The 26,071-nt window shown below is 42.7% G+C and overlaps 1 protein-coding gene across 4 annotated transcripts in view; it reads right to left on the bottom strand.

Moving 5' to 3' along the window:
• Positions 1–23,254, bottom strand: part of LOC124196506 (nephrin-like) — a 41,669-nt gene extending 18,415 nt beyond the window's left edge. For 3 of the 4 annotated variants that reach the window (XM_046591621.1, XM_046591622.1, XM_046591624.1), the window contains exons 1-2: positions 22,409–23,253; positions 830–970 (exon numbers count right to left, since the gene is read on the bottom strand). In XM_046591621.1, the coding sequence (XP_046447577.1) occupies positions 830–970; positions 22,409–22,493 (226 nt within the window). In that variant the 5' untranslated portion in view covers positions 22,494–23,253. Of the gene's footprint in view, positions 1–829; positions 971–22,408 lie in introns of all 4 variants that reach the window. The other variant, XM_046591620.1, reaches the window with a different exon arrangement.
• Between the last annotated feature and the right edge of the window lie 2,817 nt (positions 23,255–26,071).

The following is a 26,071-nucleotide window of genomic DNA, read 5'->3' as shown; positions in this document are numbered from 1 at the left end:
CCCACTCCATATATACTCAACCTCAACCCTATTCCACTTGGATCCCGCGCCACCCAAACATTCGACAATTTCATCCCCTCGCATTTCAACTCTCGCTCGGCGCCTGTCCGGCTCAACATTCACAAAACACACTACACTCAAACAGCCCAGTCCATTTACATCATATCAGAGCAGATATATTGCACAGGGCGACGACGACGTCGTCAAACTCTCTACTCTCCTACTTCTATTCAGTGTTCTTCCTATTCTCTTTACTTACTCTCTCTCACTCTCTCTCTCTCTACTCTCCTACTTCTCTGCTAATACTATTACCAGTAGTTGTCGAGCTGTAGTCTATCGCGAGTACTGTACTACTCTTCCTAACTATAACTACTACTCTCGTTTTCCCGGTATGTGTATTAATGACGGAGCTATCCATCTACGCACAATCCTGATGCGGCAATGATGGCTGACTCTCTAGCAGCTATACAGTGTGTCTCTGTTTTTATTTCCTAGACAAAGAATAGAATGGAATAAAGAGAAGAGATAGACAGCAAGAACTTTCTGCCACCATTGGGAAAGATTAAAAGAGGATCGAACGGTATCAAGGCGTAGTGGAGGAGGGATATCTTACGTCTGTAGCAACGTCACGAAGATGGATTAGTCTAGATAGGACTCGATCCAACACCGATCCGGAGGAAAGGAGTGAAATCTAGTCCTACTTTTTCAAGTTGTGTGTGTATATATACGAGAGAGAGAGAGAGAGAGAGAGAGAGAGAGAAAAGTCCTTACTGGATGGACCCATCGTGATTACTTAGACAGCAAAGGAAGAAAAAAAAGGCAGACTTACCGAGAGCGAATCCATCTTTGGTCCACTGAGCGCGCCCTTGCTGGTTACCAACTCGGCAGCGGAGAACGGCCATCTGGCCCTCGCGGACGCTGGTGTTCTGCGGCCGTTCGGTAAAGTATTGCTGCTGTTGTTGTCCGTCGCCTGCGAGCAGAAAACAAAAGAGGGATTATTCAACGAGATGAAACAACAACAAGAAATAGGCGCAAAAAGAACCATAAACTAAAAGCGAAACGGTCTAGTCTGGAGAGCAACTGGGGAGGATGGCACACAATCTCTCTCCGTTCCTTCGTTCGTTTGTTCGTAACAAGGAGTGTATAAGCTCTAGCATTCCCGCGCTCTCGTGATGAATGGCGGGCGGGATAACTCTCCCTTTCTTTTTTTCCCTTTTCTCGACTTTCTCTCTTGCGTTTTGGCTTCTTCTCCGTCGTGACTGCATGATCGGAGAATGGACCATCAACATGAATCTTGATAAGGAGAATGACGAGAAGAAGGCGGAAGAAGAAAAACCCACTAGCCAAACCAACCCACCGAAAACAAAAACAAAAAACAATAAGCCACTCCATCATTTTTTATTCAGCATTATTTTCTTCTTTCTTTTTTTTTTCTCCCCTTTTCTTTTTATTTGGTCTTGAATGCAGCTCCACCTACTTAAATATGCATCTACTTTACGGAAACGTTGGCCAACCGTGAATTGTCGTCGGCGCCATTTCCCACTAGATGTATAAAAACGAGAAATTTTTGCTACCCTTTTCTTTTCCCTTTTCCGAGCTACGTTTTTCTTTTATATGTGCCATTGAACGTTGAGTGACATCGTTGACGAATGACGACGACCCTAAAGTCGATTTTTTTTTTTAGTCAACGGGAAAAAAAGAGCCAATTTCATCAAAACGGTTGGCGGGAGCAGCAAGTACGGTGGAAGTAGTCTGAGTAGTAAATAGTAAGTATATAGTACGGTACTCAATCAAAACGGATCTCAACGACTCCCTGTCTCCTACCCCTCCGCACACACTGGACAAATTGGATGCCATTTCTCATATTTGTTTTGTTTGTCTGATTCCAGGGATGGTTGCTGGGCGAAAGGAATCCAACCCCCCCCCCATCCGGCTTTGTGCATCTGTCGGGGACTCGTCGCCATCGTCGTTTCAACATTTTGATCTCTTCATTTTCATTAATGAACGACAATCGTTTCAGGCAAGTTGGTAATCGTCTAACGTCTTAACTTTAACAAAAATGAACGATAATTCGATTGGCAAAGAAGTTGGGGAGTAAAAAGAGGGTGGGGGGAGCAGAGAAGAAGACCTAGTTGAGTAAATGTCTAGAAACGGTTCGACGATCCGTGAGTGATGTCTTTCACTCACGCATTCACTTAATGCATGCATAACGAGCCGTGGAACAAGGACGGGAATAGAGTATATAGCAGTCGGGGCAGGGGAGGGAATGGATGGATGGTATCACAAGCTCTTGTTAGTTCAGCCACGTTGGCGCGCACACACACACACACACTCCCGTTTCTCTCTGACGTCGCCTAGTCTCTCAACTATTCCATTTCCTTCTTCTCTTTTACGCGAATCAATATCCTCCAGCGTCGGCTGTCACTGACTTTGGTCATTGGTTCTTTTTTCTTTTTTTTTTATTTCCAGTAGGTAGACGACGACGACAACACTCGTCGTCGCTCCGAGGAATTGAAATCGATATTGTACCGACTCTTCTCGTCTTTACTTTTTCACGATTGTGCGTGCGTGTCTTTTCGCCCTCTGAAACAAATAACAAATACATAGTGGAGCTCATCATCCGGTTGCGCGCGCGCGCACTCACAAACGAGGCCAGTCGATTAAGAAATTCAACATCAAAAGCAATTGAAGACGATGATGATGACATTCAGTTCAACTGAGGTGGAGGCGTAGGCGTTCCATTTGGTCAGGTCAATAGCATTGCGATGGATGGGGAAAAAAGCAAAGGAAAGAAAAATAATAACAAGCTGAGCAATCCATACGCAATGGACCATTCAAAACGATCCATTGAGCTTATACGTTTCCCTTTTCAACTGGGGCGACGTAGCATCGATATTGATTTCATCACTATTATTTTTTCTTCTCCTTGGCGCACTTCCTTTTATATGAAAAGGAGCAAAAAGGCTTTGGACGCGCACACACACAAACAAACTCCGCAGGAGCTGCTGCGGCCAGTGATTTTCAATCCGGAGCGATAAGAGGTCGGTCGGTCGGATTCTCCAATAAATGGAGCGGACGGCAAACCGAAACTTATTGGAAAAAAAAGAAGGGTGGTGCGGGATGTTTGTAGGAGTTTTCCTTCTCCAGCCCCACACGACACATATATTTCCGTGTTATCCAAACACGAACTGCTGGTGCAGCTTTAACGGGACAGCGAGAGAGAGAGAGAGTTGTTACACAAGAGGGAAACTTTTCGCCTTTTCAGCAGAGAGAACTTTCTTCTTCTTCTTCGTCTGCGGCGTCGTCCCTTCGCGAAAAACTTTTTTTCAAATTACATCGATGATGTGCAGTAGTACAAGAATAGCACAGTAAGTGGTAGTAAGTGGATCTCTACACTCTATTTCATAATCAAAAGAGAAGGAAAATATCGCAAAGCCAACTCAGTGTCTCCAATGTCTACATTTGGGCTGTCTGCTAATTCCGCTCGTGTGTCTTCACACAAAACTTGACTCGAGGAGCAGAGACAACATCTCATTAGCAATACAAAACCGTGATATACTTGTGTATATAAAGAAATGCGGATGCTAGGAGGAGTAGACCAATTACTTGAGTCGTTGCAACAAGGCATGGTAAACGCAAACGTCATAATATCTTGAGCCGCCAACAAAGAGGGGGAAAAAAAACAGCCAAACAAGTTTGCTGGATGGTTGACGAAGGAAAACTAGAAGAGACAGAAGACGACAAAGAAAAAGAAGACGACAAAGAGAAAGAAATATGGAAAAACCATCAAATCCTTCCTTCCGGTCCAATATCTATAGATGTGTAATTCATAACTCTATTTCTCTTTCTGGGTTTGTGCTGTGTTATGTAGGGAAATAATATCGACACATAAAGAGAGAAAGAGACATAGAAAAGAGAGGGGGGAAAAAAGTGCGGTCGCTGTGTGCTAGTGCGATGAGCGCTCTCATCATCCATCTCTTCTTGGTCGTCATCCGCGCACGACCCATCTTATTTCTTGGCTTGGACCCAGTCCGATTTTGGCGATTTTCTCGACGACGACACGGGGAAAAAAGGAATAAGAAAGAAGGAGGAGAGAGAAAAAAAGACATGAAAAGTTTCTTCTTTTTCTTGGAATGACTATATCGCGGCGGTCACCATAAACGGCAGCCAAAAAGAAGAGGAGTCGGATCATCCGTGTGTGTGTACACTTCGCATTGAATGGAGCCTTGCAAGCCAGTGACTTCAATCACCTTGCGGCCGTTTGCTCATCGTCTCTAGTCACGCTATGCAAACTATTCGGGAATGAGAATCAACCCACAACAAGAAAAACGGACGCGTTAATGACCCCCCAAAAGGGGAAACAAGTCCAACGTATCTTTTTTCTTTCTTTAATCCTGCAAATTCCTATAATCAAAGTCGGTGAATCGAATCGAATAAAAAAATTCAGTTTCAATGGGAAAAGAAAACCCATCTTTTTCCATCAGTCAAAAAGAAGAGAGAAAAAAATATTTAAGTGGCCCTGGTCGGACATATGGAAAAAGGAATTCCGACAGGTTCCTCGGTTAAATTTTCCACTTTACTTGTATGGTATCGTTCCTATTCTTCACGAGACGCGTAAAAAAAGGGAGAGATCCGTTGCACACAGCTCGTCACACGCCATTCAGCACGTCATGCACAGGTGAACGGTTAAACACCCAGTCAACATGTCCCGTATGAGCGCCACAGACAAGAAAAAGACGACATTCGAATGGCATAGATAGAGAGGGAATTTTCCATGTTCTTCCGCATGTTTAACACGCAACAGTCACAGACTAAATTTCTCGGGACTCGTATAACATCTTCATAGTTGATTGACCGCTGCTGCCAACGACACTAAAAACTTCCCCTCCATTGAAAATGTCACCGTTCCACCTATTCATACATGACTTGAAATGATTTCATCTTCTTTTTTTGGAGACATTTTCTCCTTGGGAGGAAATTTCTCTCATCACGGAAGAGGTGTGTGTGTATGTTTTTCTTCTCATCAGCCAGCAGCTAAATAATAATTCGAAAAAATGGTCTTGATGATGATGCGTTTGGCGGTTGACCGATCCATCACCAAACCCAAAAACCAAAGTTTCCTTGGTTACTTTCTTCTGGTTCAAGGTTTCGTTTCAAAAGTCCCGGTGCTTGTCAAATTACCAGGCCGTGACCGTATACCCTGCCCCACACACAACAACAACAACACGCTATCCGTCAAAAAAGTAAAAAAAAAAGGCCCGTCTGCTGGCCAGTTCTCCCCCCCCCCTTTAATAAGAACAAAACCAAACAAAAAAGGAAGAATATTGTGTGGATTGAAACAGAAAAACGTATATAAATACAAGTCATCATCAGGAGACGCTGTTTGCCACTGTGCTAGTGGCGATGAAGTAATAAACCCAGCAGGATGTATGTATGCATGTATGTATGTCTATTAAATGGGTCTGACTTGAGACTCTCGGGTTGGAGGGGGGAAGGATCCATGCAGCGGCAGCCGTGATCATCATCAAGCAGTTGTTTTAGCCGCGGTTAATGGCACGCCAAAGATAATGAGGTAGAGAAAGAAAGAAAGAGAGAAAGAGAGAGAGAGAGACGAAAGGAAATAAAAACAAGCAAACAATAAGAGAAGCTAAAGAAGAGAACCCAAGAAAAGCGCGTAACGAGGAGGATGAAGGGGTTTTTCACAATTAACCAGCGTTTTTCCCGCGGTTGATTAAGCTTGAGCCCGAGCCGAGCAGACAGTCACGACCGAGACTCGACTGAACGTGCGTGAACACCAACGATCTCATTCTTCTTCGTCTACTAGCAGCCGTTTTCCTTTTAGTCTTTATTCTTCATTCGACGTCTTTTAAGTGCTTCAATCGACAACAATTTGACGACACATGAACTCCACATGAAATAGGCTTCATTTTCTCTACTACCGTTCTCGGAGGGGTCTTCCGGGCGAATCGCTACTTCTTTTTCTTTTCTCCCTCTAGCAGACTGAGATGGAGAACAGACGAACTACATATATATATATATATATATACGAGGGGTTATGATTGGCAATCAACGGCTACCGTGATTGTTACACAAAAAAAAGAGAGAAAAAGAAAAGAATAACAGTCACGATCTCATTTTTATAGCTCCCTACCAAAAATATGATTTTTTTTTTCTTTTTCTTGTTGTCTCTTGTAGCAGGAAATAAAATAAAACCTGGAAAATGTTATAAGTAGAGGAGAAGTTGGAAGCCATGAAACAACAAAACAACAACACAATTTTTCTGTTCTTTTTTTTTTCCTTGTTGTCTCGGCTGTTAACCAGTAGTCGACCAAAAAAGATAGCCCGAGAGTCCGTATGTACGTGTGTGTGTAATTAACCCCCACAACATGCCCAGGAGCTACAGCAACAGGGTACAAGAGTAACATCTCGCCAGGATGAAGAGTCAAACAAGAAAATAAGAAAAGAAAAAAAGAGGCAAGACGAGATTTTTATATGCAAGTTGCCATATGCCCTGTGGACCGAAAAAGAGCCTCATCTTCTGCTTCTTCAAAAGAAAGAAGGTCGTGACTTTGAAGGAAGAGGAGCATTGCTTGGATAATTTGGCCGACTTGTGTGTGTATACGCTCATTTAACTCGTCGCCCCTAGAAGAAGAAGAAGAAGAAGGAGAAGAATCTAAAAGAAGGAAAAAGAGCAAGTCTGGCGTGTGCGTGTTAGCCACCAACACCGGGCGCGGATGTGTGCGCCAGTTATTCAAACCAGTGTTTTCTGGATGCCATCTTCCACTTCTTTTCAGATATATGAAATAGGTAACAACACCCAGAAGCCATTGGGACCCTTGTTTTTCTCAATTTTTTTTTTTGTTTCTTTCCTTTCTGACCTCTCGCCGGAGATGGTTTAAAGAGTAGATGCAATTACCCAAGGCTCTTTTCTCTCTTTTCTCTTATGTGTGCGCATCTCGCGAGCTGTGGCTTTGGGGCAACTCCTCCTCTTCCATGAGAGTAGAAAACGATTCATTATGAACGTAATCATTGCTTCTCTCTCTTTCTTTTTCCTTTCCCTTCAGAGGGAAAATATCGAAAAAAGAAGAAGAAGAAGCTTAAAAATCCAATCCGAATGGGATTGCGTCTTGGCTCATAATTTGGGACTTTTCGGGACTCTGTAGGCGGCAGATGAGGGAGAAATCGTCGCCTGATCCAACCGTCTGGAATTCCTTTCTCCCAACGGACATGCTTTTTTCCTCATCTTGTTAGATTACATCGAACAGCAAGGCACAAATGAAAAGGAGAAAATGAAGCGGTCGTTCAGTCAAAAATAAAATAATAAAGAATTTGCCATGTACTACCAAGAATCCTGGATTTCAGGCCACCTGTTACTCTTTTGCTGGTATCTGCGAACTAGCGGCTCGTTTTCATGCCAGCGCGTGTAAATTGATCGCTCGCTAGCTCTGCTCTCCGCCTTGATACGCAACTGGCACATCCTTTTTGAAAAAGAATCCCAGAACTGCTGACTGGCTCGTTTCATTTCACCGACAACTTTTTTCTTTAAAAGAAATTGAGAAAAGAAAAGCGCGGGCGGTCTGTCAGGGCTCGGGACTGTTGAACGCACGTGCGTAACTGCTAGCACACACCCACATATCTACATGGCAAGAAAAGACAGTGGAAGACACCCTAAATTCATTTGGCAGCTGTCGGTGACGATGGAACATACTGGCTGCTGCCTCTAACTGACAACGGAAATGCAGTGTCTATTCGGTTTCGATTAACATTTCATTTCAGAAAAACCGCCCCGAAATCTAGACGACGACGACTCTCTTTCATCTTTCACATTTTCTGTAGGCTCATCGCTAATGAGTCCACCATGGTGGTGGCCGTGGTGTTAGCGTGGATTTGAGATGATGGGAAATCATCTCGTGTATGTCGAGGATATTCTTTTTTCTCTTCATCTTCCTCCTCCTGTCTTCATCCGTCTTCTTTCCCACGGTTGAGCTAAGGGTGAGCTTGAAATTTGATGAGTTCCTTTTCATGCCACCATAGTACGACTACTTACTCTAGACGTGCACGTATGTGTGTAGACTGTGGAAGGAGTACAACTATCTTGCACACATACGTACACCCATGCATGCCATCCCGCATGCAGCTGTGTCTTGTGTTCAGCTCCTGCTGCAGCTACCAACCAGCAGCCCCAGCTCTTTTTCTTTTCCCCAAAAAAGAGAGAGAATCCCAGTCTCTCTCTCCCCCCATCACAACCCAAAAAACACATCTCTTCTTTCATTCTCCATTTCGTGTTAGCCTACGAAAAGAGAGAGGAGAAAGAGACTTGACATATGCTGGCCATTTGCAAGACTTTTTTACCCTCCAACTTCTCTTCAAGTCTTCTTCTTCTTCTTCTACCAATAACTAGATGAAGACTTGAAAAAGACCGACATCATTTGGCTCCTCTCGCGCCTCCTCTCATCTTTGTTTACGACTGGGCAATCATCCAGCCAAGGACGGACCATACTTTTTTACATATTTTTCTGCCTAGCTGCATCTTGAAAAAAAATACGAAGGGAGCAGAAATAATAAAATAAAATAAAAAGAAGAGCCCGGCTTTTCCAATCGTTTGGCACCAACAGTTTCCAGGTGGTTGGTGTAACTGTGTGTGTGTGTGTGTAAGTTTCTTTAAACAAATCTCTAGCCCTAGGTAAGAAGTGAAGGAAGAATAAAAGAAGCGCCGGTCAGTCCGCGGCCGCCTTTTTCTGCCGCCCCGTCCATCCTTCCATTTGGAAAGCAAGAAGAGTGTGATATTCTGAGTTGTTGCTCACGCTATTTAGCCGAGCGGCGTGAGTTTTGAGAGTCACGGCTCGACGGTTTTATTGGAACCTTTCACGAGGGGCGTCAAGGGGTTATTTTTCACCGTCCACAGATTTGGGATAAATGTGGCCGACACTCTTCTTCGTCTTCTTCTTTTCTTCTCAATTTTGGGAAACTTTACGACGCCAGCCAGAGTCTGAGAGAGACACAAAAACTCACGATCATAGCAACAGACACTTTTCCTACTTTTGGCCAAACTCATGGCAGAGCCAGTCATAAAAGAGGGAAAAAAAAGTCACTGAACGAACCAAAGGACACAAAGTTGAAGGGAAAAGGGAGATTTGTTTTTATTCTTCCTGAATTTAACGATGTTTGTAATAGAAGAAACAAAAAAAGAATAAAATTCTTGTTTTCCAGTAAAACGAGAGAAAAAAAAAGGCGCCAGCAGGACGGTAGAAATATCAAATTGGAAGACGAGCAAACGAAGAAGAGAGCATATCCGGTGATGTGCACAGCTGGTTTGGATCATTGAGGATGACGGACGACCGCAAAAGGCCAACGGAGAAGAGAGCGAATAGGTCCAAAAAATCTAAAAGAAGAAGAAGAAGGGGGGCCAACAGGTTGCGACCAGACATTGGAAAAAGAGAAAAGTTCAAGTGTCAACCACTTTCTGCCTTCCGCAATCAAGAGAATAGACTCAAAGTGAGGGTTGAAAAATTACAAGTTGATCTTTTGCGGGACATTTTCCTTGTTTTTAAGACGAAGCTACGATCCGAGAGGAGGAATGACCCTTCTCGTTTGACTCTCAACTTTCTTACTTTCCAACGGTCTTTTGTCTTTAATGGTCTCAGCTGAAGCGCACACATGTGTGCCCAAGATGGCGCACCCCCGTCGAGAGCTTCGTAGCAACAAGTGGGCGCTGTCTTTGGGTGGAGGAGGATCTGCTGGACAACCGGCAATGGAAACCCGAGACGTTATGATATCGTCCCCCCGTTTCACTTGGAAAAGCGGCAGACGATTTTTAGGTGTTTTTCTTTTCTTTTTGTTTTTCATTGGCCAACCGGAACGGAAGTGCCTTTGCCATTTCGTGTTGAAAAATAAAAATTGGCCAGTTTAAAACGGCGAAAGGAAAAACTAAACATTTGGAATGACTGCAATGAATCCTCCCGGCAAAGTGTCAAAGTTAAAAAAACAAAAAACCCAAAAATTACGACAAAAAACAACAAAATTTAAAAGAAGAATTGGAGGAAGAACGACAAGAGCCATCCTGCTGTTATGTACAGTACGCCGGGTCACGACGACCTCGAAACAGGTGAACGACTCATTTCCGCTCTCTCTTTCTCTATCTCTCCTGGGCTCTGAAGAAAGAAGACGAAGAGAGCGGGATCACACGCTGTCTAGCACCAAGAGTTCAACCGCAGCTACCGGATAGAGAAATATAAGAGAGAGAGAGAGTTGGAAATAAAGTTTTAAAAGTAAGACTATGCCCCCCTTCTTCTCTTTCCATTCATGTTACGCCCCGTTCCACAGTGAGTCTCTCCCTCAACCCTCTACCAACCCAAAAAAAGGTTTTTATTTTTCTCTCTTCAAGACGGGCAACATCACGCGACGACCCCAGAGTTGCTGGGGGTCACGCGGGACTTGCTTTCCGAGATGGAGGGGGGGGGGGGAAGGGGCCAAGGTTACATTAGACATATATACGTAACACTAGACTGCACACCTATAAAAAGAAAAGAAAGACAGGAAAGACGACATTACACACACGACGAGATGACCCCCACCCCACCCCTTATGCCACCCTATAACCGTCGAAACGGTTCCGACGACGACGACGACATCTCTTGCCTCCGGGAATTTTCAAGAACATCGGGAAATAATGATTTAAGAGGGGGGAAGAAAAGAGAGAGAATCGAGTGTTTTATGGAACGTCGTCGCCTGACCTGAGCCCTCAATCGTCTAACACAACAAATTCGTGTAGACACACAGCAATCAATGTTATAATTAAAAGACTGTACACATGCTCTTCTCCTTCACCCAGGTGATTTTGGGTATTTTTTTTTCCTTCTTCTTTAGTCTCAGTGTGCTTTGGAATGAAAGGAGAAATAGAGAGACAAGTTGAAAGGTGCCTGGAACAGGGAGGGGAGGTGATGGGAGAGTCTACACGATTTCCCACACGAAGCAACTTCCCGTCACTCGAGCTCACCTCTTTATTCCTCTTCAGAAATAACAGAAAGACAAGTGAAATTAGCCGTAACAAAAATCAATATCGATGGAGTATAGTTAGAGGGGCTACATATACATGTAAATAGAACAAACCCTACATCATCGATTGTAGAGGGTTCACGACGTGGGCTGGTTCACCATGAACCCGTATGATAACGGTGACATCGATGGAAATCGAAGGTGAAGTTGGAAAGAAATAAAAGATCTGCTGGTGCCAACATGTTACTAAACACAAGACACGAAAGTTTTCCATCATGACATCGATATTGTTTTGTGTGTGTACACACAATATTCGGAGGAGGGGAGGGGGGAGGGATGAGAAATCCCGGTGGAGTCAAAAACAAAAATGGACGAAATGCTATGATGATGATCGCATGACCTAAACCACCACCAACTACCCACGTCCGGAGCAGAAACAACTCTCTTGACTCTTTTCTCTAGCATCTCTATTACGCATCCCAAAAGTTTGGGTGAAATACAAGACGCTTTTCTTTTTTTTACTACGTGCACCTCCTCTCTCTTTTACCCACTACACACAATATGAGATAAGACTCACTGGTGTGTATGTGTATATGGTGGTGCCAAAGCCCCTCCCTGCTAAGTGGAAAGAGGAGAAGTAACCCATTGTTATATTATTTGCCATATCAAGAGCAGCAAAAAGCAAGTGACGGACGCTACCCATCAGCGACAAAATGGTGGTTGCCAGGGGAAACAAATGATCGGCAAATATGTGTGATAGATCTCTTCAATTTTTTTGGGAGTCAAAAGCATGCGGGCCCTCTAAAAAAATTCTTTGACTTGATTTTTGTCTTTTAATTCTCGTCCATTGAAACGAGAAGAGGAAAACATGACACCCCAAAAAACCTTTTCAGAAGAAGGGGATGACGCAAGTGTTAATGGTGGCCCATCCGGCTAGGGAGACGAGGGTCATCCGACACACAAATGCGGGTTCTATGTATGTCCTTTTTTTTATATTATTGCTTCATCATTTAGAGAAGAAGGGGAGAAGAAAAAAAAGTAAATGCCACGAAGGCAACACACGGAGACAGGCAATAATAATGGTTTACCTCGAGATAACCAGTTCATGCTAGCCATTTTGTCAATTCGTGCTGCAAAGAACCGATCCATTATTTATGCCGAGGGTTTTGAACTTTTTCGAGTTGTTTACCAAATTGTTTTGTGTTTTTTCAAAGGAGGAAAGAAAAAAAGAATCAAAATCCAACACAAAAACAAAAGGAGGAGGAAACAGCAATAAAATGTGAAAAATAAAATAAAAAGTTTTTTTTTTAAGGGAAAAAAAAGAAGTTGCGCACGCCCTCCGGTCAATTCATTATAATATTTTTATTACCAACCAGAGGAAGCCCAGAGAGCGGAAGTCTTGCTCCGCTCATTAGAAGCTATTTAACTGCCCCGTTTATAAAAATATATATATTTCTTTTTACTGGAAACAATTTTTTTCTCTTAAGATATTTTCCAGCACACACACGAAAATGAAAGAGAAAAATGATTTCAGCATTTTAATTTATAATCTTACGAGACCGTCGTCGTGCTTTGTGACAAGAGAGGGAAATAAATATAACGATATTCATCTCTCTCTCCTTTTTTTTCTCCCTTTTCTGAGATTCCAGTCGACTTGCTTTATTGTCCAAAAGGGAAAAAGAGTTTCCCATTCCTTCCAACCCTTTTTTTATTTTTATTTTACTTTTTTCTTCTTCTTCTTATCAAATCTCTCGATATTTTTTTCCGGTAGTAGTCAAGACACACACCGCCACATTCCAGTGGGAATCCATCAACGGCTGGAAAGGACCGCAAAGTGGACACAAAACGAAAAAAATATTTCAAAAAAATTGGATGTCGAAAATGTTAAAAATGTTTTAGAGGGCCGGTATTTTGGCAATGCTAAATCAAAAGCAGATGGGGGGAACGAAGATTCCCCTTCCCATCTAAACTTGTTGTAAATCGACAAACTATTTCGTTCCTCCAGTGAATAAATCTAAAAGACAAACAAACAAACAAACATTCCTTTGCGATCAGAGGCGGAGGGACGACCTCCGGTTTAGACGAGACTTTCCATCCGGACCCAACCCAAACCCAACTGGATTTGTAATAATAATAATATACAGCAGTTTCCCCCCTCAGACGAAATAATAATAAAAAAAAAAGATTGATTTTTGTTTTTTTTGGGCTGTTCCAGTTCTGTGTTCATTCATTGGGCCCCCAAATAAGGAAAACCAGGACGAAATGACCAGTAACTATGGTTAAAACGACAAAGGTAGAGAGAGATGCGACAATAAAAATGGGAAACATTTTCCCGTCCATGACGATCAACAGAAAGAAAAAGATGTGAGATGTGATATGACCGACACGGCCAAAGACTTTTTTCTTGCGTCGGTTGGCATTCACGCTAAAACCTAGTAAACCTAAGCAGGCAGACACACAAGAGCTGCTACTAAAGAGAAGAACCCCATGAGCGACGACGCAAGCGTGGGAAAACACTGAAAGGTTTCAAGTAAAAAAAATAAAAAATCTAAAAGAAGAAGGGGACGACGAAAAAACACACACAACACACACACACACTAGAATATTATATCTAGAAAAGAAAACCAGTCGGTGCCGAATCTAGCCGGACCGACCCGTACAGAGTGTACACCCACGACAATGACGACCAAGGGAAAGTTCAGGCCAGAGAACAGCATAGTTTTCCAGGTGTGTGCGTAAGAGAAGAGTTTCGCTGGCTAATTGGATTTCCATCGAGAACGAACGAACGAGGGGAAAAAATATAAGGAACACAAAAGTTTATTTTCCCTGGTACTACTACCCCGGCGTTGGTAGGCCGGCGTTATTGCTGTGTGATAATGTTCCATGTTGGATGCCAGAGGATATATGTACTAAACATAGGGTAGTCTGCGTGCGTGTGTTATTGATTTAGCCATTCACGACGAGTCGTGCGATTCTTCCCGTCTGCTGCTATCGTTCCGGTTCCGGCCAGAATCCATCGGTCCCCCTCCAGGTGTGTCTCGTTCGGATCCAAGTTCTGCGTGTAGGGACTTTACAAGTTGTCGACAGCTTTTGGCGTGTCGGCGCTATTAAACAGCATTTCTCGACTTTTCCCACGCAGAAAAATGTCATGTTGTTGTCCGCTTGTTGCTCTTTTGGTTTCATCGAAATAAACATCACAACAAATCGTCTGCCTCGTCTTAATTGACGTCAACAAATCATTCGGTGGCCCCCAGTCCGTCAAGTTTTTATCAAACACAGACACACGAAAATCAAGTTTGTGTACACCAATTGGGAAACAGATGGGGGACGTTGACGGACGTGAACAAACGCCGCATTTTAAACATTTCCAAAAGTGAAGGTCCCCTTTTTTTCTTCTTCTTCTTCTTTAAAAGTTTATTGAGGGCAAAGGAAGAAGCATTAGGAATGTTATCGCTACTCCGGTATTTATCTCTTAATTGGTAAACAAAAAGCTTCCCCTTACAAAAAAAAAATCGAATTCTCGGCTCCCGGATTTACGTTTTCCTTCTCTCTCTCTTTCAATGCGGTTCGGTAAATCCCCATTTTGTTTTAAAATGGGGGAGAAAAACGAAGTCGAGTCAGTTGCACGCAAATCTCCAGAAACCTTCTCCCCTTACGACAAAGTGTTTTGGCGTGTGACGTGCACTTGCCGTGTTTCACGCCGCCTGGGAAGAGAAAAAGGGAACCGAACAAGTCGCCCAAATGCAAATTGATTGATTTTTCTCTTTTAAAAGATAAAATGAGATTCAAAACGTGACTCAAAAGAGAGACACAAGAGTTTGTTTAAAAAGTATCAAATTGCTGCATCAAGTCAAATAGGCAGCGTCGCCCTGCACGTAGAAAAAGGGGGAGAGAGAGAGAGAAAAAAAAAGTTCAAAGCTTAAAAAAAGGAAAAAGGAGAAAGAAAGAAGAAGAGCGTTGCCAACGTGAAGGCGAACGTTGGCGGGATAATTCGATCCAACGACAGCTCTCTATATATATTCCGGAATATTAACTATATCTTCTTTTTAGAGAGAGAGAGAGAGTGGGCCAGCGAAATGTTACCGAGGGTCTCTCTATCCAGCACATCAATGAGGGAGAAGAAGACGATCGGAAAGTTGGTCCGTTCTCTCTACATATAAAAATAAAGCTTGACGACCCGACCCTATAATAAAAAATAAAATAACACGGCACCACCGAACGATACAGGCACGCACCGAGAAAAAGAGGAAAATAAATAAAATAGAGATGGACGAAATGGATGGATGGGTCTGTCTCCCCTTTTTCTTCCGTTAGGGACGACACATTATACAAACAGGACCATCCGCACTGCGGAGTATTATACACGTTTGAATAAAACAAGAAAAAGTCACAACCCGATCTCATACAAGCAAAGAAAACAAAAAAAAGAAGTAGAGGGAAAAAGCCACACATAAAGAAAAAAGGGAAAAGGAGAGAGAAGAGGTTGGAGATCGGTAGGAATGATTATGTCACCCCGCAGTGGTTATACAGTCTTATGCATAGTGTATATCCACACAGAGTTATTTCCAACCCAATGTCTGGGTATTTCCCTCTGTGTGTTTCTCCCTTTTAAACAAAAATTTGGCTGATACGTTTTACAGATAAAATGTTTGTGTGTGTAAATGTTCAGGAAGAGAGTCTGTCTCTATCTTCTTCCTGAGTTCCATCGATCCCAGTTTTTGGACGGTGGATACGCTCGCTACTGGGTTTTGGATTGTGGGTGGTGGACGGTCGAGTGCGTCTATTAAAAGAAACGGAAAAATCCCCCAAACAACAAAACATGGAAAATCCACCCCACACACACAAACGCGGTTTTTACTCTTTCTTCTCTTGTGGGGTAAAAACGCATGAAGAAAAGGGCAAAATAGAAACAAAGACTCACGGCGGGGGATGTACCAGAAGAAAGAAGAAAGAAAAAAGAGATGCGGGAGGTATTGTGTTCCAACACAAGAGTTGGGCTCGGCCTTTTTTCCACATTTTGTTTGAAGAGCTAAGTCAAACGACATCTTTGCCGCCGCCAAACAGCTAGAAGAACTCGACTACATTAGCATCTTTGCATGAACTATCCGACCGACAGCGTGATTCCCCCATGGCTTTTTTGATGATTCCCGCATAGAAATAGAAAAATCAAGGATCGATTGTTGTACATAAAGAAACTCTTTGAAGTCTGCTGCACCACTCTTTCTCCAATTTTCCAAATTCAAATTATAATGATAAAAAAAAAAGTCGAAAAGGATTTTGGTAAGACCTTTGATGGACCTGCTTCTCAAATACCTTTGCCAAAAAGATAAGAGAGTCGCGGGGGTAATTATCGGTAATGGACAATAATCTCCAAGTTTCAGTGCGACAAAGCCAAAAAGAAGAAGACAAATAATAAGGTCCTTTCTTTTCTCCCCATTTTTGGCATTCATTCTGCTCCATTGAGAATGTTTGAATCATTGATAAGAAAAAGAAGGTCCCCCCATTTTACGTCATTGTTGTCCCTAACAGAGAAAAAAGAAAATGAAAAGAACCTGTAAAGTGCAATGAAGAAATGCACAGGAAAAACGGAATTACGAAAAAGGGAGCGGCATCCCAAGAGAAAGAAGAAGAAGAATCTGGGAATCCCACGCTGTTCACTAAAGCCGACATCCTCGCGATAATTACACAACAATTTGACGTGGAGAAACAAGGGCGCGCGCAATAGAATAAACAGAAGAAAAAGAAATGGTGTAAAAAGAAAAAAACAAAAAAAAAATCCGAAGTGATGGTGGAACCCTCACACTGTACACACAAACTTCCGGCTGTTGTGTGGTCTCTCCTTTATAACAAAATAAAAAAAATAGTGTAGACAGTGTTTTTCCGAGGAAACCACCAAGAAGAAGAGCGCGAAGACAACAACAAAACGAAAGGAAGAAAAAACAAGAGGGTAAAGTGGATTTCCTGATTCCGTTTCTCTTATTTTTTTATCGACCGACGAGGCCCAATGGCAAAAAAGGAATACTGAAAAAAATGACTACTCGTTTCCTTCCAAAATTGAAAACAATGGTGGGAAATCATCTTTTTTTTTCAGGTCTATCTTTTTATTCCTGTTTTTCTTTTTTCGCATTGAATGCTGCTGCGTGATCGGTACGCGGCGGCGCCCGTTTGATTGTTCGTGTATATTTTCCAAGAAAGACACCAAAGAGAAAAAGGCGTTCCGAAGGCGGAAAAAGAAATTGGACGGAGCTGTTTGTCATTCCGGGACACGGTAAAAGAGAAAAGTTTTGTGTGATGTGGAAATATTTTGGAACGAACATCATCCAATCTTTTTCTTTTTTCCCCCTTCAGATTATTACGTCTGTACTCGACTGGACGTCTACTAAGGTGAAACTCGCTTTTTTTGGCTATGTGTTTGTGCATACACGAGACAAAATGTCTTTCCAAAAGAGAAAAAGCGAATCAAATTGGGAATCATTGCACACACAGAGAGAGAAAAAAGAAAATAAGTTTTTTACGAGTTTTGTCGGTTGATACGCAGAGCGTGGCGTCAACGACCTCATCTATACGCAGATTGGGTAAGGCTAGCCAGCGATACAAATCAACTTCTTCTTCTTTTCCTTAGACGCCCCATTTCCAATGCAATCCGATTGATAGCGGTGGTGGTCGAATCCGATTTCTGCGGGTATCCACAACTACAATCTAAAGGCTCACATTTACGACATACAGACACACATCATATTCCTATATACGGATCGGATCTTACAAGGCGATACAAACACACACACAAGACCGGAATAATAAGATACAGAGAAAAAAAAAGGAACTGCTCGCAGTAGTTTATATAATAGTTGATATCCATCAAATTCTCTTTCAGTGTGTAAAGCACGTCGTGGCCAATGAGCGTTGGATTTCAACTTTGAATTCAAAGTAAGAAATAAAATGAAAGCAGATTTTTCCGGGGGGGCATTCCGGACGTAAAGTGTTGAAGGTACAAACATAGAAGCCCCATTTCCTGCTTCCGCCGGTTTTATCCGTGAAAATCCCCCCCCCCCACGACCACCATCAGCACCCCGATTGCGTATTCACTAATGAAGGGACCTTGTTAAAGCTTTAAACAGTTCGTTATTACACAGTAACAAAACAGTTAACACACCACAAAGACAAAACATGCCGACATTGTATGATGACCCAACATCAAACAATGAAAAGGATCCATTTGCGCAAAGTGGATTAAGTCAAATTGTTTCCTGCTTATTTGATTCCCGATAAGAAGAGAAAATAATGCGATAATAAGAAAAGCCAGTCGGGTTAGCATTCTTACGGCCCAATTAAGAAAAAAAAACAAAAATACGACCAAGACTATAATCATAGCTGCACAAAATTCCGGTCCGTTTGTTCCGCCCATTTGAAACAGCGCAAAATAGCAGGTGGAACTACCATTCTCCTTCAAATTTAGAACCTTCAAAACTACAACGACAAGTCAACAACAACAACAACAGCAACAACATCTACCTAGGACTGAAAAAAATAAAATAAAACAAACGACTGACTCAACGTTAGTACGTACGGGATCGTCGGTCCCACTTGCCTAGAGTTTCCACCTGACTTGCTTTGATGGCATAAGAAGAGAGAGAACCTTGGTGGGGGAGTCAGGCACGCGCGTCTACACGCAGAAAGCGAGAGACGAACGTGCCGACTCCCGCAACGACTTCGTCCTTCGTACTCTCATATCATCTTTTTGCGGTTTTCGTTCGGTTCGGCTGGATGATCTCTCTCTCTCGGACACGGGCGGCTTTCGTGTCCTGTCGGTCGGCCCAAGTTGAGCGTGAAACCCACACAACAGACCATGCGGAGGAGGAAGAAACCACCACCACCACAATATAATGTAAGTGGCAAGGGCAATCGAAACCATCAGATATATACACACAGCGAGCTGCTGTATGCCATACAGCTGCTTCATTGCTGAAGCGCGTGCTGCTTTTATGTCTCGAACCCAAACTACTGTGGCAGATATAAAGGAAAAGAGAGCTGCGAGGGGAAGGCAGCAAACGAGGACGCTGCACTGCACGAACGGGGGATCAGCAGGGTCCTATCGGCAGCGGGAAACGGGTATTTGAGCGCCGTGTAATTTGCTCAGAGTTGTCTCTATCTCTCGATTGAGGTTGCCCTCGATTGAGAGACCGCCGATAAAGAAAACCTTAAAGAACCCCAAAACATAGAGACACACACACACACCAAACTGTTTCCGTGTAATTCACGCAGCCCCCCGTCCCGCACTGAAATTGTCGCATGTGACGTGGGGGGATTTCTGGCCAAAGCATTTAGCCTTGAACCAAAGTAAAACTCCTTTTTTGGGAGCTGGGGGGTTTGAATACCATTTCTGATTTTATGAAGGAAGAAAGGGAGTCGAGAAAAGGAATTGATATACATATACAGTCCCCTACTCAATTTGAATTCTACAACCTCATTCCGCTGGCTGTTGGCAGCCAATAAAAACGTCTTCGGGATTGTTTGTCACGATGCCAACAGATTGGAAGGCAAGAAGAGAAGATTCTTCTGCAAAGAAGAAAAGATTGAGTCGAGTTGTAGACTCTCTCTCTTCTTCTTCTTCGTCGTCGTTCCTTTGCTACTTGTCAGGATTCGAATGGACCGCCCTTTCTGGATCGATGGTGTCGCCATTTTCTTCCTCTCGCTGCCACTCACTCACGGGAGGGGAGAAATTGTGAACGGGGGGAGACGATCTTTGATCGATCGTTTCTTGTGTGTGTCAGTGATTTCCCTTTGGCCGGTGCCTCATCTTTCTCCATCCCAAAGAGTTTTGACTTTCTCTTTTAATCATCATATTCTTCTAGCGACACTAAACATTTTCTTCTCCTCGCCAAAACGTTGGCGAGAAGGAGGAGAAAAAATTTCCCATTCGTCGCACGTCATCATTAACATCAAATTAAAACGAGGCCATTTTTCTTCATCATCAAACACAAAGTTTAGTCAGCGATCCATCATCAGGGTGGTGGAAAATTTTTCAATAATAAGAAAAACTGCGATGGCGGCTGTTTCCTATAAGCCCCTCTCTCTATATATAAAGTGCGAATATTGTTTGTGATATTAAAAAGGGAGGAAAGGACTTTGCAAGTTGGTTTTGTGTGCGTGCCGATCGGCATGGCTTGAAACTCTTGAGCCAAAGTGGTCGACTCCCGCATCGCTCCACCACCTCCCCCCTTGAAGCCCCTGTGGTCGATAGATAGAAGAAAAAGGAGGAGGAGGAAGGCACACATGGGTCAGCAAAAAAAAATTGTGAGACTATAGTTAGCTACTAGTTACAATAGACAAACTCCAACCAAACGACCGCAGCCCCACACACCCTGAGGAGGTGAAGAACCATTTTTTTTTCAACTTCTCCCTTCTTTCAAACTACCCTAAAAACCCCCAGCAACTGCCTCATCAATTGTAGTGCTTCCAATATAAAGAACGTAAAAGAAAAGATTTTTTAATTTTTTTTTTTTTGGTAACAAAGTTGGCGGTCGAGAGGGGGGGGGCGTGAATTGGACGATGGTAATAAGAAACCTCATCACCACTATACAACCGCCTTTTTCTCGCTGTCGAAACGCCCGGCCGGATAAGAATAAAAGAAGAAGAATTTTTATTTTAGATTTTTTCAGATTTTTGAAGAAAAAAAAAAAAATATTTTGCAAGTTAACATAAAATATAATAGTTTTCTTTTTGCAGTTGAGACGAGGAATTGTAAGTGGAATGGAAAGGCTATTGAAAAAAAGGAACGGAGCGGGACACAATTTGTCCGCGTGATTGCGCCCCTTCTTCGTTCACGCTCGCTAAAGGAAAATTCACACGTTGCCGTTTTCTTTCACGCCGACACTTTTGTATCGTTCAAGAAGAGAGAGCTGATACAACTCCCGTTTCATTTTCAAAATAACGGAGCGCCGGAATCGATCGCATTCTCTTCTTTTGCCCCAGAAATGTAACACGTACCTCTTGACCTAAAAGATCTAACAGCTCCAGATTCTTCTAGAAACGTACGTAGTAAAAGCATTCCCTTCGTTAATTCTACTTCTTCTTCTTCCGATCAAATGGCTAAACGAATCAAATGTTGTTTGGCTTTTACAGAAGGAGGGGAGGAGAATCTGATTATTATTACTATTACTATTTTCTCGGCAGGTGGCGGAAGCCCGTTCAATGCTCTTTTCTCCTAATTTCAACGTCAAAATGGCGGGACCGGCGTCCATAACTGGTCGCTATTTACTTGTACCCCAGGAAGTTGTTTCTCCTCCCCTCAACAACAAAAAATTGGATCCATTTTTGTGTGTGTTTTTCTACAAATGGAAATTCCAAAACTTGTTGAAACAAAACAACAAATTGAAATAAATATAAAAAAATGGGCGTTTAAGTCGGTTAAAAGTTTTTTCTTTCTTTTTTGTGGATTTGGTTTCCCGAAACATTTTTTAGGTGAAACCGGCCTGTTATTTTCTACGTTATTTTTTGTTGTAGTTTTGTTTTTGATTGATAGGAAAACGATAAGAGGATACACACAAAAAGGGGCCACCACCGCAACGGCCGGCGCTGATTGAATTACAAACAAAGTCAATCGACTTATTTTCTCTCTACACGCCTTCGATTCACGACCGGAGCTACACACACACACACACACTCCCACAGGTCTACAAAATGGACGTCATCGACGCCGCCGAGCCATCATCTTTACCTCCTCCTTTTCGTTTGAAATCGTGAGGGAATGAAAAAAGATAGGAGGATCCTGTTTTAAAAAAAAGTTGAAGGGGGCGAGATTTGACCCATTTCGGGACCAAATTGTTTGTTGGCCAACACATTAACAAAGGAGAGAAAGGGAACATTACTCGTGATGGAAAACAATCACGAAGAAAGATGACAATCGCATCGACGATTTCATCAGCAAATAAATAAAGAAATTTCTTTTTTGTTTCGTCTAGCTTGTTCACGCGTGATTATCATCGCAAGAGGCTCCGTGTGGTGAACCCCACATTTTATGCGGTCGATGATGTCATCCAAAACTTTCGATCAAAGTCAAATTAAGCCACCTACAGAAAAAACACACCAACAGATGGCGTTTTTTCTCTCCCTCCAAATTACTCTCACACGCACAAGGGGTGGGTGTGTGAGTGTGTGTGTGTACTCCCCCTTCGGCCCTTTTTTTTCTTGCGTCTTTAACTCGTCCACATCCGGCGTGTGAATTAAGTAGAGTGTGGGTAAAGACGGGAAAACAAAAGTACAGAAAACATACTAAATATTATATATCTCACACGGGATGTTGGTGGCTACCCTCGCTAGTGTATGAAATCTGCCCACGTGGGCAGCGATTTCTAAAAACGTCCCGACAAAGTTGAAAATTCCCAATGAAAAATGTAAAATTGTTAACACTTACATGTCGGTAGAATAAAGAAAACAAGGGCCAACAGCAGGTAGGAGGACAGGTGGAGTCTTCCGATCCTCGGCGACTCCCAATCCATGATTTCAAGTTGAATTTCGTGAATTTGAATTCACGATTCCGGGGGGTGGAAAAAAAAGTATTTCTCGCCAACCACACACAGACACGTGGTGTGTGCAAAGAAAGATGTTGATAGAAAAAGGATAATCCGGCTCACAGTTTTAATCCAGTTTCACGATTGAGATGGTCGTTGGCTAATCACAAACACATTGGTCAGATGGAAACACACTGCTGCACGCGAAACACACAAGTCTTTTTTTTTTTCAAAATGGAGAGAAACAAACATCCAATCCGTGTGTGTTGTTTTGTCTCTTTTTTATCAATGTTATTTCTCTCTCCTGGGAGGTCCTGCTTTTCACCGTCAAATCATATGCTAATCAGGAGTGTGTCTATGTTTTATTCTGTTTTGGCTGCGGCGGATGATCGACGCAGGCCCTGGGCTGACCCAGCAACACAGACACACACACACACACCAAACTCTCTCTACTATTACACTCACTCACAAGACACACAAAATCACTTTGGTGGTGCAGTAAAATAAATGATGCACAGGTGCAATCGAGAGAAATCCACGTGAGGTGCCAAAATGGCGTCAGTTCAGTTTCGATCAGGATTTTTGTCAATTTCAAAAAAATCCTATCGACGAATGTCAAACAGTTTTGGATGGGTGAAAAAATGATGTGTGTTGTTGCAATGGTGTGCCTCGTTTTCGAATGGAGTTTCAGAGCGACATTGGACACGACCTCTCTCTGTAAAAGACTGGCTCACACTGACGCAGCAGACACCGGTCTCTAGCACTCTCCCCCCGTCCGTTAAAAAATGGCCACCAGAGGCTCTCCTGTTTGCCTTCCTGCCTCCATGATTCTTTTTCTTTTGCTCCCCCGTCCTCTTCTTCGCCTTTTCCCTTTCAGAAAATACAAAAAAAGCCCGCGAGGAATAGCTCCGCCCTTTTTTTCTAGCGCACGCTCATCCGTCCTCATTTGAAAAAAGGAAAAAAAAATTCGACATTTTCTTTTTTGAATGAATGAATGAAAAAGACCATCATCATCGTCAAACCGCCTCGGGCAATACGTATACACGGCTTTTGCGTGAAAAAAAAAGTTGAGCATCATAAGCTAAGAAATAGAAGGGGGGAGAGAAGCCTTTTGATGGGCATCAATAATCCAATCAATTCCAATCGTCACCCTCCAATGTGTGTACTAGTACGGTCCACTAAAGTGCAGTATTACTTTTATTTCACGTTGATGTTTCCCGAAATAAACTTTTTGGACAAACGGTTTAAATGTATAAATTGTCGGGAGACACATGTCAAAGTAAACGACTTGAATTCATCACACAAGTCCCGAAATTGTATACGGTCGTATGTGTGTGTGTGTGGGTGTGTATTTGCATATATTTGCTCTTCGTCAATACTATACTATACGTCGCTGCTGAGAGAGAGAGACTGCTGGAAGGGCCTCTGGGGCTTGTCCTGGGGGGTGACTAAGATTGTACCGTGAAACGCAATCATATTCAGACTCTTTTCGGGATGTAATAATCGCGTACCTTACCGGGAAAATCCAATCAAACGGTCGAGGTGGGTGTTTCATTGCTAAAACTAATGCCAGCAACTCAAAATAACATTCATCTTCAACCGAGTTTAAGGTCGATTTGCTTCGGAGATTTTTAAAATGAATCAAAGATCCGGGAAAAGACGGAAATTGCACTCACACGTGAAGATGTTGTTACGTTTAGATGCATTGGCTTTGATATATAGGGGCGCGAAAATCTTGTTGTTTTTTTGTTTTATTTTGGCAAGAAATCTAACGGAATGAACGTGTGATGGAATCCTTGCGTGCGCCGGTGTAGACTCAGCAGCGCAGCGCAGCCTCCACCACAGGCGCGTGATGAGGTTCACGCAGCTGCATCACCTCCTCATCATCCCCGATTCCTGCCCATCTCGTTTCTTATTCTTTTTTTTCCCGTTGTTGTCCTGTGTTCCATTCCATCCAGCAGAAATTTGAATATTACACCCGTCCAAAAAGAAAAAGAAGAAGAAGAAGAAGAAGGGCCAGGTGAGATGTTCTTCTCGTATGTAAACCACACGACCGTTTCGGGACTTGTTCGTGTGTGGGTTCGTTTGTAAATCACATCCTCTGAATACGTTACGAAATATATCCCGTCCTGTTTTGCATCCACAACAACATCGCGATGAGATGTGGGGGGGAAAACAACAACAACAACACGGCCGTTGACAGTCGGGAAAAAAACAAAACAAAAGAGGCCAAATCTTTTTGTCAAACATTTTTTTCTTTCCCCCTTTTGATTCGAAAAATGGAATAATGTTTAAGGGTGCGTATATACTCTAAACGTGAGTGTCACACCGTGAAAAGTCAACACAGAACTAGAGAGAGAGATAAGCCAGCGAGCGGGAAAAAAAAAAGAAATGTAGAACGGGAAATTTATTTTGGCACCCAAGACGAGAGTGTCGTTGGTTCGTGATTTTTGGAGCGGTTCACAACTCGGGGAGAGAGAAAAGGAGGAGGATTCGGTTGGGTGGAGGGGCTCTACCAATTATGGTCGCTCGGCTGACATCACGACGGCGTACAGTTACACACACACAGAGCAGAGAGATGAGAGAGATGACTCTCTACTACCCATACGTAATCACTTGGGTTAACCTTATGTAAAGTGTTGTTGCTGTTGTTGTTGTTGTTGTTTGGGTTCCTCTTTTGCCGGAGCTGGAAGAGCATTTTTCGAAATGGCATTCCAGGTCGTCGAGGGGATGGTGTGAGTAGGTCACGATACGCTCCGTAAAGTTTGCCTTCCTCCCATAAGCCTCTTCTTCTTCACTGCGGGACCTACATTTCAGTTGTGTATTTTTATTTTTCTTCTCTTTTTTTCACGAAGGAGGAGTTTCCCTCGGTGTGGAAGGAGAAGAAGGATGCGTGGGTGGTTGCACAGTTTTACGTTAATCATTTAGAAAAATTCGGGAAAAACGGGTCAATTTCCCCATTTTTTTTAAATTTTATTTTCAAAAGGAAGATTTAAGCGGGAAATTCAAAAGACGAAAAGAAAAAAATACCCAAATGACTTCATACCCTGGAAAGAAAAGGGGCTTGGCTTTTTTTTTTCATATAGCGGTATCGTAAAAAGACGCAACAACAACAACAACAAAGTTTTTTGGGAAGAAAAAAATCCTATCCGAGTGATCATTCATTCTTTCTCTCCCCTTTTTTTAACGATTACGAGTCAATAGCGGAATGAAGAACGTAACAAAACGGGGGGAAAAAGAATCGCCGAGTTATATACAGACGACGATATTGTTGTTGTTGTTTTCACGTGCGAAAAAATGAAATAAAGGAAGGCAGCACACTCGGAACGACGAGCGCTGTTAAAAATAAGAAAAAGAAAAAAGGAGCGGCCATAACGGATAAGTTTCGTTTTATTTTATTTTATTTTATTTTATTTTATTTTATTTAAAAAAAAAAGAAAAAGAAATGCCCGTACGCGAAACATAGCGGGAATTTTCGTTTTGTGTCGTGTTAGTTTTCTTCAGACTGGGTTCGCCAGCCAGCAGTCATTAGCATATATGAGAAACCATCAAACAATTTCCTCTTC

This window comes from Daphnia pulex, chromosome 6 (assembly GCF_021134715.1).
Source record: "Daphnia pulex isolate KAP4 chromosome 6, ASM2113471v1".
In the NCBI taxonomy this organism is placed as follows: domain Eukaryota; kingdom Metazoa; phylum Arthropoda; class Branchiopoda; order Diplostraca; family Daphniidae; genus Daphnia; species Daphnia pulex.
The sequence above is the reverse complement of the archived record's forward strand: the minus strand, read 5'-3'. Positions and strand labels throughout refer to the sequence as shown.